The 14,163-nt window shown below is 39.4% G+C and overlaps 2 protein-coding genes across 2 annotated transcripts in view; one reads left to right on the forward strand and one right to left on the reverse strand.

The window, feature by feature from the left end:
• LOC126215183 (uncharacterized) overlaps nucleotides 1-8,479 on the reverse strand; it is a 35,341-nt gene extending 26,862 nt beyond the window's left edge. Inside the window, exons 1-2 of the mRNA XM_049941852.1 lie at nucleotides 8,365-8,479; nucleotides 1,444-1,674 (exon numbers count right to left, since the gene is read on the reverse strand). Of these exons, the coding sequence (XP_049797809.1) occupies nucleotides 1,444-1,674; nucleotides 8,365-8,385 (252 nt within the window). The 5' untranslated portion in view covers nucleotides 8,386-8,479. The remainder of the gene's footprint in view (nucleotides 1-1,443; nucleotides 1,675-8,364) is intronic.
• A 221-nt stretch (nucleotides 8,480-8,700) lies between these two features.
• On the forward strand, nucleotides 8,701-13,573 carry LOC126215184 (probable ribosome biogenesis protein RLP24). Its single transcript, XM_049941853.1, has 3 exons — nucleotides 8,701-8,857; nucleotides 8,958-9,144; nucleotides 13,158-13,573. The coding sequence occupies exons 1-3, from the start codon at nucleotides 8,777-8,779 to the stop codon at nucleotides 13,403-13,405; spliced, it is 516 nt and encodes a 171-aa protein (XP_049797810.1). The 5' UTR covers nucleotides 8,701-8,776; the 3' UTR covers nucleotides 13,406-13,573.
• Nucleotides 13,574-14,163: the final 590 nt, after the last annotated feature.

Below are 14,163 nucleotides of genomic sequence, written 5' to 3' on the forward strand. Positions count from 1 at the left end.
GAAATTCAGTTCAAAATTGAGTGAAGATACGAGAGAGGTTTAAGTTAAGGGAGATTGATCGGGAGTAGGAGACAGCTGCTAGGCTTTCTGTCTGTGAAGAGCTGCCTGTCCAGTGGAAGTACACATTCAGCGCACGTCTCCACCAGCTGTAGTGGGCGAGCGAAATTCTGTGCAGACGTGAGTGGAAAGTGTCCTGAAAAGACAAGACTTTAATTCACAATGCAGAACTGTATCTCTGATATATTCTTCTTCTTCTTCTTCAACCTGGTATGGAAGCAGCACCTGAGGTGGAGGCAAGTGTTTGAGTTGAGGCCCACAAGTATGGATGATGTAATATAACCAAGTTGTATCGTTAATTGAAGAGAGAATATAAGTTTTAAATGGAAAGAGGTGTTTAAGATGCTTTTGTAGCTAGATAAAGAATTGAGCTCTCTTTCAGCATATTACTTACCTCTTCGGTGAAAAAGACCCAATCACAGGGCGGGGGAGGGGGGGTTGGAACTGAATAGCAGGGTCAGCTCTGGATTATGCAATAAATAATAAAGGTGATGAAAGTTGTGCCAGGCATGCACACGTGGACTTTAAGGAATAAAGATAGTTTGATAGCTCAATGTGCAAAATTGACACATATTCAGTCCACAGACAAGTTAAGACCCACATCAAGCAAAAACAGTGCACTACTAATATTAGAAAAATTGGATGGTAAGTATTTCATAAAGGCCGGAACACTGTCTCTCAGCACAGGCACCAGCATTCGGCGGGCAGTACAGACATAACGAAAGCTGCCTCAGCACAGAAGACAGAGAGCACAGGTGTAGCAGTGAAAAGGTTCATCATATGTAGCGCATCGTGGGAAGACTGGCACAATTAAGTTATTTCAGAAAATTCAGGAGAGGAACTGATTGTGTCATTGAATAATCACAGTGACTTCCACTTCAAGTATCTGTGGGAGTGAAGAGTAATGTCGTTAGAGTTTTTCCTATCGTGCATACAGAAAAGATGCACAGGCAGATTCAGCTGAATTAACTATTAATACAGAAGCTGTTATCAGCAACTTAAGTCTTTAACTTACTAACAAAATCCCTTTCACTGTTTGGAATATAATTGCATTAACACTAAGCTAGTGTACTTTATAGTGCTGTTCTTCCTTCTGCCACATATAAAATCAAAATTACACAAGTTCCGTGCAGGTACAGCAACTCTACACAACCACACGCAACCCCCACAATCTTCTGCTGAGGTGTCAATCCTGTCTGAGTAATTTTTGATAGAATGTAGCTCTCAATCTCGGCACTCCGATATCAGGGCCCCACAAAACTAAATACCATTTTTATACCGATCGAAAAATGGCTTTACAAAGTTCTCGGTCAATGCAACAACAACGAAGTTACCAATTCCTTATCTCTAGTCTTTTTCGCACACTTCTGCAGAAAGTAGGATTACCACAGTGTGCCGAAGAGGCGGGCGGAGCAGCAGTGGTGGCGGCGGCGGGGCCCGCGGTAGCTGCGGGTGGATCACCAGCTGCCGGGCGAGTGGCGGCTGCACCAGCTGCAGGGGCGGCTGCGCCGCCAGCCGGTACTGCTGTGCCAGCAGCGGCAGCGACACCACCGGCAGGGGCTGCGCGTGGGCGGGCACGGGCGGCAGCAGTTGGCCGGGCACCCCGACGAGTGAGGGCTGCGTGCAGACACATCCCTCGTCCCAGTCCTGTGCACTCTCAGACATTACTGTTACCAATTATGACAGCTACCGTAAGAAACCTGGATATACTGAAAGAACCAGAGGTTTTACAGAGTTTCAGGGAGAGCATAAGGGAACAATTGACAGGAATGGGGGAAAGAAATACAGTAGAAGAAAAATGGGTAGATTTGAGGGATGAAATAGTGACGACAGCGGAGGATCAAGTAGGTACACAGACGAGGGCTAGTAGAAATCCTTGGGTAACAGAAGAGATACTGAATTTAATTGATGAAAGGAGAAAAAACAAAAATGCAGTAAATGAAGCAGGCAAAAAGGAATACAAATGTCTCAAAAATGAGATCGAAAGGAAGTGCAAAATGGCTAAGCAGGGATGGCTAGAGGACAAATGTAAGGATGTAGAGGCTTATCTCATGAGGGGTAAGATAGATACTGCCTACAGGAAAATTAAAGAGACCTTTGGAGAAAAAAGAACCACTTGCATGAATATCAAGAGCTCAGATGGAAACCCAGTTCTAAGCAAAGAAGGGAAAGCAGAAAGGTGGAAGGAGTATATAGAGGGTGTATACAGGGGCAATGGAAATGGAAGAAATGGAGGTAGATGAAGATGAAATGGGAGATAAGATATTGCGTGAAGAGTTTGACAGAGCACTGAAAGACTTAAGTCGAAACAAGGCCCCGGGAGTAGACAACATTCCATTAGAACTACTGATGGCCTTGGGAGAGCCAGTCCTGACAAAACTCTACCATCTGGTGAGCAAGATGTATGAGACAGGCGAAATTCCCTCAGACTTCGAGAAGAATATAATAATTCCAATCCCAAAGAAAGCAGGTGTTGACACATGTGAAAATTACCGAACTATCCGTTTAATAAGTCACAGCTGCAAAATACTAACACAAATTCTTTACAGACGAATGGAAAAACTGGTAGAAGCCGACGTCGGGGAAGACCAATTTGGATTCTGTAGAAATGTTGGGACACGTGAGGCAATACTGACCCTACGACTTATCTTAGACAATAGATTAAGGAAAGGCAAACCTACGTTCCTAGCATTTGTAGACTTAGAGAAAGCTTTTGACAATGTTGACTGGAATACTCGCTTTCAAATTCTGAAGGTGGCAGGGGTAAAATACAGGGAGCGAAAGGCTATTTACAATTTGTACAGAAAACAGATGGCAGTTATAAGAGTCGAGGGACATGAAAGGGAAGCAGTGGTTGCAATGGGAGGGAGACAGGGTTGTAGCCTCTCCCCGATGCTATTCAATCTGTATATTGAGCAAGCACTAAAGGAAACAAAAGACAAATTCGGAGTAGGTATTAAAATCCATGGAGAAGAAATAAAAACTTTGAGATTCGCCAATGACATTGTAATTCTGTAAGAGACAGCAAAGGACTTGGAAGAGCAGTTGAACAGAATGGACAGTGTCTTGAAAGGAGAGTATAAGATGAACATCAACAAAAGCAAAACGAGGATAATGGAATGTAGTCGAATTAAGTCGGGCGATGCTGAGGGAATTAGATTAGGAAATGATACACTTAAAGTAGTAAAGGAGTTTTGCTATTTGGGGAGCAAAATAACTGATGATGGTCGGAGTAGAGAGGATATAAAATGTAGACTGGCAATGGCAAGGAATGCGTTTCTGAAGAAGAAAAAATTGTTAACATTGAGTATAGATTTAAGTGTCAGGAAGTCGTTTCTGAAAATATTTGTATGGAGTGTAGCCATGTATGGAAGTGAAACGATAAATAGTTTGGACAAGAAGAGAATAGAAGCTTTTGAAATGTGGTGCTACAGAAAAATGCTGAAGATTAGATGGTAGATCATATAACTAATGAGGAGGTATTGAATAGGATTGGGGAGAAGAGAAATTTGTGGCGCAACTTGACTAGAAGAATGATTGGTTGGTAGGACATGTTCTGAGGCATCAAGGGATCACCAATTTAGTATTGGAGGGCATCATCGTGGAGGGTATAAATCGTAGAGGGAGACCAAGAGATGAATACACTAAGCAGTTTCAGAAGAATGTAGGTTGCAGTAGTTACTGGGAGATGAAGAAGCTTGCACAGGATAGAGTAGCTTGGAGAGCTGCATCAAACCAGTCTCAGGACTGAAGACCACAACAACAACAACAACAACCCCAAGAGGACCTAAACGCCGAAAGGAGATGGAAACAGCAAACTAAACAATAGCACAGACCAAAACAAAGCCAGGAGGATAGCCAGGTCTGACAGAGAGAATTCCACTAAGAGGGAAAAGAGGGGACAGGACAAAGGAGCAAGGATAGGGAGGGAGAGGAGCAGGGATGGTAATGCAGCCTGGAAAGGAAAGGAGACTGCAATAGCTCAGGGCCCCGTGCGCACCACAAACGTACCCACAAAAGGACTGTGGAACATCCAAGGTGAAAACTGTCTTAGCAAATACACAGCTGTAGTATGCCCCACCCCCTTTCCCATAGCAAAAATAACTGACAAACTTTGTTATGCCTGTAACATGGACAGCCATTTCCATAGTTAACCTTGGAAATAAAAAGTTAAAGGCAACAACCTTCATCTTAGTAGCCTCCGAAAAAGTTTGTATTGCTTTAATATGGCAAGGCTGGTAGTCCAACCAATAGAGAATTTCTGTAGTGATATTCCAGGATCTTTGGTACAAAGCCCTGTGCCTTTTCTTGTGGGTATGGTTCTTGGCTTTATTTACCTCCTTGGTGAATCAGAAACATCACTTTTGGTTTGGAATGAATCAAAAATCTTGTGATATGCTCCGTAATGACCGCACGTCATCACTGACCAGGAGACTTCTAACGTTTTTCGGACAACAAGAGACAGTGTGGTATCGGGTTGCAAGGCACACACATCTCCCAATTCAGTTAACTTGCACATTGTGTGTAGCCGATCCTCTTCCTCTGATCAGCTACATCAGTCCCCCACAAGCTTCTTCTCTGAAGACTATAATTGGTTAAGAGAATTTATTAAATTACTTCTGTATCCTTGAAATAATTTTGGTACTCGTATAATACTTTTCAGTTCCATCATGTTATATTTTTAACTTTCACAGATAATAACTTCTGCAAGCTAACTTATTCCTTACATGTTAGACTTATTTACACATATTCCAATAGCATACATGTGTCTTGTTTTTTCACAGCCAAGACATGAAATAATTTAAGTCTCTATTCTCAAGTGAGTCCAATACATGAATGTGCATAGCACTCTATATTCCACTGTTCAATACTCTCTTTTACAATCACCACAGACATTAACACATCAAAGAATGCGACATAATTATTCGTCGAGTTCACCTCACATCTTCTGTGGCACTGGCGGCAAACATTGATGTCGTCAGTGACTAGCCCTCTTACAGTCTTCTAATAACAAACTTCTGATTTGCACCCAGAAACAGGCGGATCGGTAGAAGTGACCTCACTCTACCGCACTTGTACCTAAAATATCGGGTGTTCGAGACAGTTGAAGGCCAAGTGTTTCTAGAATTTACGCCAAAATTCTTGAGACACTACAGACTATGTATGGGGTTGCTCGGTTGTCTGGTGCAATTATTTCTGTTTGATGTCAATGCGGTGACTCATGCGTCTTTGTGGTGATGAAGAGATGAAGTGACTAGGACACCACAAACACCCAGTCAAGAGTGAAGAAAATATCCGACCCGGCCAGGAATCGAACCTGGGACCTCGCGATTTAGAGGTAGCGATTCTAACCACTGGCCGCTGGCTGTGGACTCTGATACACACCATTAAAAGCCACTCTTGGTTAACAGAGATAATTTCTGGTGGTATACATGCAACACAGCTATTTTCATCAATTGAGTATTGAATTTGTTTGTGATGTTCCTGACATTTTACTTTGCGGCTGCTTTACCGAGGAACCAATGGTTTGTAAGAAATATAAATGTATGAATCCCAATCTAAAGATTCAGAAATGGGAACATGACTCACAATCTCCAAGGTGAGATGCCACAGCATAAAGAAAAGCTTCATAGATTCCACAAGTTGTTAGATGAAATTCATCCCAAAATCAACTTCATCTTGTAGGAACAGTGAAGTCAGTTTCCTGTTCCTAGATGTGTTAGTCTACAGAAGAACTGACAGTACTCTAAGACACAGAATGTATAGAAAGTCTACAGACACAAACAGATACTTACATGCAACTTTGCACCACCACGCAGCCTGGAAGCAAACACAGCTCAACGTCTTTTCATACAATCTATCAGTGATAACAACAGCTTGGAAGCACAGCCGAATTTCTTAAAGGGGACACTGAAGGCCAATGGCTATATTGATTTGCCCATGGATACAGCTATAAAATGAAATAGTATTAATTACACTAACAAAAAGGCCAAGGAACAGCTTTCTAACTCTGTGATGCTACCATTCGTTTCTAGTGTTACTGACTACATAAACACAACTCTTCAGGAACATTGTATAAGAGCCACATGAAATAAACAGAGAGAGAGGGAGAGGAGATGATGAAGAATTTTTCTGACAAAATATTTGGACCTGATCACCTCCGTGCTGTGGTAGTCTATGAAGTCACATCTCTCTGTAAATAGACAAAACGGGAAGGGCAGTAAAAATGTATGAAACAACACAAATGCAACACGTATCTTATTAAAAAAAAAAAAAAAAAAAAGTGGTAGTTGAACATCAGAAGAACTGTGCTCAAGATTTGGTTCCAGTAATTTACAAGTGCTAGCCAAGGTGTGTAACCTTATAGAAGGACAGTCCAATAAGTGGTTGAGATTTCTAAAAACAAATATAATTTCAATAGTGACAATGGCTATCGGCTTCCAGTATTCTAACTCCCCACTATCAATGAGAACTGTCCAGCCATAGCGCGTTATGAATACAAACAACAACCGGGAAAGCCACCTCTACAGCACAGCAATAATGTTTTGGTAAACTGTCTCCTCTTTCTCTGCCTGATTAATTTTCTATCCGACGACAAAGGCCAGAAAAATTTCACCCAATCACCCCATTTCATTACGGCAAGCACAGGAAAAACTCCATTTTGTAAGTGAACATGACATTGGTCTTTCAGTGTTCAGCTAACCAGGGACACCAGAAGATCCTGAAGAAGATCCCAGTAGAGGGGTTGAAATGTCGATTGTGGTATAAGAAACTGGAGATTAACATCAAGTGGTCCAACAACCTAGAACATTCTAGCTTCAATGATAATGGTCACAAGAACCTGTGGACTCACGTACCTACAGATGGTTACTTGGATTTTTATTGCCACTCGCTGCTGTGTTTCAGAAGCATCTTCTGTGGCAGTGCACTTGAAGTAAATAGTATTTATTCAGCAGAATTGAATAACAAAAATATAAAGTAAAACATAATACTACATCTTGCAGAAGCCTTACGGATCTTTCAGGTCTTAAGCTCGATTCCCAATAAATGTACTCCTTAATGGTTCTAATCTCCAGTTCTGATTTTATGATGGACCATGCTGCCTTTGATTTGTTTCCATGAGCCGAGATGTATTTATTATTAACCATTTCTTTTGCTGCTTTCACTACCCTTTTATACTATTTAACATAGTTAATGATAACAGGGGTTTTGTTGTATTTCAGTTCATTGTGCAGCTGTCTTTTTTTTTTCATTGGATATTTTTATTCCAATTTAGCTTATTAGACACTTTTGTCTGGCATACTCTAAATGGAAATATTTCATTAAATACATGTAAAAAAAAATTCAAAGAAATATGTTAAAATGTACAGAGACTGGAATCTCATCTTGAATTGCCACTCCACGTCTTCTAATTCAGAGCAGACATATCATAAGTTTTCACCAGTAAAATGTCTTTAGATGTAAGTTTTTTATAGTACTTTGTTCATTTGCATTCGTCATTTCAATAAACAAAGCAGAACGGTCTGAACATCCTAAATCTACACATAGCTTCCTTTCATCATCAAATGTATAATTTGTTAGAATATTATCGATACAGGTTTCGGTATTGTCATTTTTTCTTATGAATTTCGTTAAGTTTGCCTTGAACCCAAATTTTTTGATCAGGTCCATAAACTGCACTGAGTCACTGGTTTAATTTGATAAATTTATATTGAAATCAGCGGTTATTAAAATCTTTTTTCTTTTTGTCATTACTGACTTTCTGTAAAAGACCCATTAACTTTGGTAAATATCATTTTGTTACTGTTACACCTGGAATTGTGTATATAGATATAATGACAACATTTTGTTTTTCTAATTCAACTGAGCAGGTTTCAAATACACCTTCATTTAGAAAAACCATCTTTCACTTTGTACTCTAGAGTTACTTACAAGTATTGAACAGAGTAACACACCTACATGCAGTTTATCAAGGCAGTGCGTTGAAATATATGAGCAATAGAACATTCCCTAACAATAAAAATAGCTTTTTAACCTAACCTTGTTAATGTCGTATTTAGGACCCTGTTATCGTTAATCAGGGGAAAAAACAAATAACCATGGAAAACTTAATTCCACTGAAGTTTGAAAGAATCTCTCTCTAAACGTAATTTAAAACGTAAGTTGGTGTTTAACTACTTTGCTTACGACAAACTCCGTTGATGGTAAATCGTGGACTACTGACGGACACTTAGTGCGGCGGAAATACAATGGTGCTCAGCAATATAAACAAATTTTAGACATTAACAACACAACTGCAATATTTACCACACTGCCAAATGGAAACATATCTATTCAACGGCGCTTGCACCGTAATTTTGGTCCTACACTTTCATGATAAAACATTATAACACGTATTTCAAACAACCCACCTTTGCAAAGATTGAACACTCGTTCCCTGAAAAACTTGTAGTAGTTCGCAGAAAATCGCCAAGAATCTGATAAGACAGCTATTTTGCTAAGAAGTTTAAAACACATGTTTTAATATTTCAATACTCTGAAAATAATTACTTGTCGGGAATAGTATTTTTTCGGTTTGTATAGTTACGATATTTTAGATATATTACAAGCAACAAGTTTTCACTCCTGCCCTTCCGCTGACAACAAACAAGTGCCCAATTCGATCTTCTACTGTCTTTCACGGTGCTCGGCGTGAAGTGGTGTAATGTTATTGTAAACCATGCGTATAGAAACGTGTTATTTTTGTTCTTCCCGTATCTATCCGGGACATGGAATACAGTTCGTAAGAAATGATTGTAAGGTGAGTTTTTCCCGTGTTGGATAACAACGAACTTTTGTTTCTGTAAACTGAAGCGAAACTCGTTCTTAACGCTAGTGTCTCATATTTGTGTGATTTATAGATCTTCAAATTCTGCCGATCGAAATGTCATGCGGCTTTCAAGAAGAAGAAGAATCCACGTAAAGTAAGGTGGACCAAAGCTTTCCGAAAAACAGCAGGAAAAGAACTTGCTGTAGATCCAGCTTTTGAATTTGAGAAACGAAGGAACATACCACTGAAGTATGACAGGGAGATGTGGTCAAAAACTGGTAAATGCTCTCTTGACAAAAAAAAGCTTATTAGTCGTAGTCAAATTGTAAGCTAACAAGGAAATTTGTTGCAGTATGTACATCAAAGTATGTCAATACCGATATACTGCAGTGGGCCTTTTTAAATTTTCACGTTGTTGTCATTGTTGGCTGGTAAACTCTGAGAAAAGTTATTTTAATCAAATTGTGGAAGTACGTTGGCACATATACAAATAGGCTATCATACAGTAATCTTATAACAGTAACGCCATGAAAATAAATAGCAGAAATATGTACACGCATAGAATATGTAGAGATGCTTTCTTTACGAGAGTTGTGCTCAGCAGCAGCCTCGCTGAAGGAACCATTCCAGAAATTATTTGGCAAAATCTAAATCAGGAAGGCCAAACAGTATGTCGTCTGTCGAAGTTAAGGAAATGGGATATGAGCATTTAAGGGGATACGGAATCACCTATCCCCGCAATGTTAATATATGCCTACTATAGGGAACATTTTCTCACAAACTACTGGAGACAGAGAGGTAAAAATTTTACTGTATGTGCATTCATATGTTACAACAATACTGAAACAACAGTTTATTGTCAAAGTATTTTCTTACAGAGATATTGTACATTTATTTTTAAGTAAATTTTTTCCATCGCTTTTTACTAGACTATCACCCCTAAGTCTTTTGTAAATCAAGTAATTAAAAAATCGTTGTTTCAGTAAGTAATAGGGACCTATGTCACTACGTCATAAAAATTTCAGACTTCTAGGTTGACCAGTACCTGAGATAATGTTCCTAGATGAAGTAAAAAGTAAACTTACGGGAAACGGAGAAAGAAGATTAAAACATTCCTGATCCGTAGCTAATACCCCCTTCACAGTCTTCATAATCATCTTCAAGTCTTCTTTTGGCACCCCTCTGCACCTGTCTTGCTTTTTTCACTAATGTCTTGATTATATTATCAGCATGCCTTAGTCTGTGCTGATCTAAAAAGAACATAGCACGTACCGTACGGGAACCAACACACATACCCAACTTTTGAAGGACCTGGCATTTAGTTATATTTCCAAGATTGAAGGTTGCCACAGCATCATACACACCAAAATGTAGTGTATTAATTCCGACAAACACTGTTTTTGGGAGACGATGCCATATCACACTATTCAAGCACTCGTTGGGGTTCTGCGTTTTTCCGTGAAGACATTTCATCAGAAGACTTCTGTCAGCCAGATCTCTGAAAATGGGCTTTATTTCTGCCATGATGGCTGATGGTAGACTGTGGTGGTGAATGTATTTCTCTCCTGTTGTTAGTCCCCTATTGTATTTACACCAGCTGTTTTCACCTTTGGGGCACAAACCATGTTGTGGATGCTCATCCGTGGATGCGGTGTGGAAATATAAAGCCCATATAGCTCTCCTCATTTCTTCAAGATTGCCTGTATTTTGCCTGATTGCAAGGCCATAGCAGTTCTGAATGTGGTCTATTATGGAATCAGTCAATCTTCCTCTGCCATCCAAGGTTTTCCCATCATCTAGTTTTTTCCCTTTCATAACTGATTTTAACCTTCTCAGCCTGGCACCCATTCTCTTCTGCACATGTCCTATACATTCAAGTTTGCTTATATTTACACTGTTCCCATATGGTTTGCTTTCCAAAACTTCTTTGAATGCTTTAGAGTCACCATCTCCCAGATATTTGACATAGCGAACATTATACCACTGTGAAGAGCGATGAAAAATTTTCTTCACCCCAGCAACCTCCATGCCACCACTACTACCATAATAATTAGCAATACAGTCATCACTGTGTTCATTTTTCAGCCTGCCTGTGCACCTACAGTATTTAGACATTATTGCAACATCAATAACCTTGCCAGTATCAACACTAGTTGCTGTTACAACACCATTGTTGGAGGTGTGGCCCCTTTTCTGCCACGTGCCATCAAACGCCACTGTGAGGTCACGACTGCCGTCATTTTCTTCCACTGCTTCTTCCACAGCAACCTGCATTGACTTCTGTGCTACATCTTCAACTGCAGATCCTAGTACATAATTGTAAGCTTCAAACTTTGAAGGTGCACTTGGAAGATTTAGAACACCACATAGCATATCACCAGCTGCTTTGCCCTTACCAATTGCTCGCAATCCATAAACTAACCTAATATTTACACTATAAAGTTCAGTTTTCTTGTATCCATTATTTACAGTTACTGAAACCGAACTTGGAAACTTACAGCTGTATTTACAAACACTGCATATTAAATTAAACTGGGCAGCCAGGCCAACATGGGATTCTACTTTCAGAGAAACGTTTCCATGACATTTTTTGCAGCACAAACTGTTTTCAAGAGCTTCACACAATATATTCGTATCAATGAGTTCAAAAACTTCATTCCCTCTATCAAGTAAATTATAGTTCTCTTCCAAATCTCTTAGTTTTTTATGAGAAGCACTGTTTTCATTTGGTGTAAGTTCGTTCGGCAAATCAGTAATAAGTGGATTCACTTTTTCCAACAGTGATGATGATGAACTGCTTTGCTTTGCTAATGAATCATTATTTCTTTTCTTTTGCCAGTTCACACGCTTTTTAAATACTTTTGCTTTAGCTCTAGGCATTTTCACTGCGAAAAATGAAGCACTAAATACGAAATAACTCAACAACAACTACTTTCTTATATCACACTGTTTACAAAACAGTCCCGCCACAAAGTCAAAGAGTAACTTGAGGAAACCAGAGAGAAACATTTTCGGACAACTAGTGTATAAATAGTCGCTGGAAACCGGGATATTTGAATTCATGTCACTTTAAAGGTACTGCCAAAAAGTTCATGGTCAGCCACGAGAGACGTGTATAACTAAAGCGCAATACCCGATCTCACAAATATATAAAAATAAAATAGTTATAATTGTAGTAGAGCTATGTATGATACGTCATTTTAAAGAGGAAACATGGCAGAATATAATACGCCAATAAAAAAAAAATTCGATTTTTTAACCCAAAATCCGATTCCGTATCCCCTTAACGATATTACTCAGCAGTATACTAACTACACTCCCTAATTTGGTTGGTCCCTGTTGTATAGTGTTCTTTCTTTCATACGCAGCTTACAAAATATAACTTCTAATAATAGCCCACGAAAATAGTTTTATTTCTTTGCATCTTTATGTACTATGGCTGGACACATTACAGACACAAATTGGTGACACCATGACTATGAACAGTGTGCTGTGCCACAAGAACTCTCTTCAGTTTGCCTGGAAAACTGGTAGCTAGTTTTGGCTCCAACCAGAAGCCATACCAGGTGGTGGCATTTGACTTCTATCAATTGGGTTACTGGCAGCAGTTGCCTCACAGAGAGCCATCTGAGAGCATGAGTGTACTCTTAGGTGTCTGATGATAAGTGTTCCTTACAGTGACCTGTTGGAAATGTATGAGTAGGCAATATATTCGTACTTGCCACAGGAAATTAGTTCTTAGTATTGTGCCAACAAGTCACGGATAGTTCCAAACACTCACTCTCTCTTCCATCTGTTATTTTCATTATGATACCTGCATTACATGGCCAAGAGTGTATCTAGGATAGGAGCTGAGCTGGTGAATAACAAGAGTTTTTGAGATTTATGAAAAATGTCCCCAGGTACTCTTGCTGCTAGTCAACATTCACTACACACTGTGCCTTTCTTTGAACTAACACTAAATTGATTTGTCTGTCTATGTGGTGGAGAAGGGTTCAAGTTGGCTGAATGCCCCTGCCTATTGATATTAATTTCACTGCATGCCAGATTTCTTTTTGTCCCAAAATGAATTTATTGCTGTTATACTTAACATTTAATGTATTTTTTTTTTTTTCATTATTGCATTGTGCATGGGTGATGGACACAGATAGGACAGTTCCTTAAATGGCTGTTGTGCAATACCCAAATGGCATGGCAGTTGTGCCATACCTGTTGTAGTCAAAACAAGGTTTTGAAAAAGACATTCACGTCATTGTAGGTACTACATTGAACTGTGTTTTTTCTTTTCCAGTGGAAGCTATGAAGCGTGTAGACGAGATCAGGCAGAAGCGAGAGGCCCACCATATCATGCAGCGGCTGCGGAAGGGCCGCGAGCTGGAGACCCAGCGCGACATCAAGGAGGTACACAGGGACCTCTCACTCATCCGGTCTCCTGCGGCAGGCCTCAAGGAGAGGGCCGAGGAAGAAGCCTTCGTTCAGGTTGAGGAATCTGACACGGAAATGGAAGTCGCAGAGACTGTCGAGCCGATGGGAGCTTAACCGTGACTGTGTGTACTTATTTGTGCTAAAGGAAAGTGATCCGAAGGACTGAAATTGACAAAGAAAAGTAATCCGTGATGTGTAGCATATTGCACTGTGTTAATTGATGACAAGTTTATTTAAGAACTTACTGTTCTATTTCGCCAAATAAATTTGATAAGTTACCCAGTTAGTGTTTTGCTCCATTCTCCTCAAATGTTCTCTCTCTCCCTCCATCCCTCCGTCTCCCTCTCTCTCAAAAATTGCTAATGTTGCCGCACATACCAAATACCATACATCTTAGCACTGACATTCGTAATATTTATTCATTAATTTTCCTTCATTTATCTTCTTCCTATTCATATAAATTATTTTTCAATATAATTAACATGTAACTGCTGTGACTTGTCACCAATGAGCATCCAGTAATTATTTTAAAACAAATTGATACAGGATTAAACAAAGTTCACTGAACCATTATGAAGTTTTTCAAAGTTAACGCACTTAATTGGCAGCTGTTAATGCAAAATTTGTACATAGTTGCCAATTTAGTGCATTAACTTTGAAAAACTTCATAATGGCTCAGTGAACTTTGTTTACTCTTGTATCAAATTGTCTTAAAATGGTTACCGGATGTTCATTTGCAACAGTCACAGTAGTTAAATGTTAGTTACATTGTAAAATAATTTGTACGAGGAGAAAAAGGATAAATGAAGGAGAATTAATGAGTAAATGTTATGAATGTCAGTGCTAAGATGTACCATATTTTGTTACGTGCA

Source organism: Schistocerca nitens, chromosome 12, assembly GCF_023898315.1.
Source record: "Schistocerca nitens isolate TAMUIC-IGC-003100 chromosome 12, iqSchNite1.1, whole genome shotgun sequence".
NCBI lineage: Eukaryota > Metazoa > Arthropoda > Insecta > Orthoptera > Acrididae > Schistocerca > Schistocerca nitens.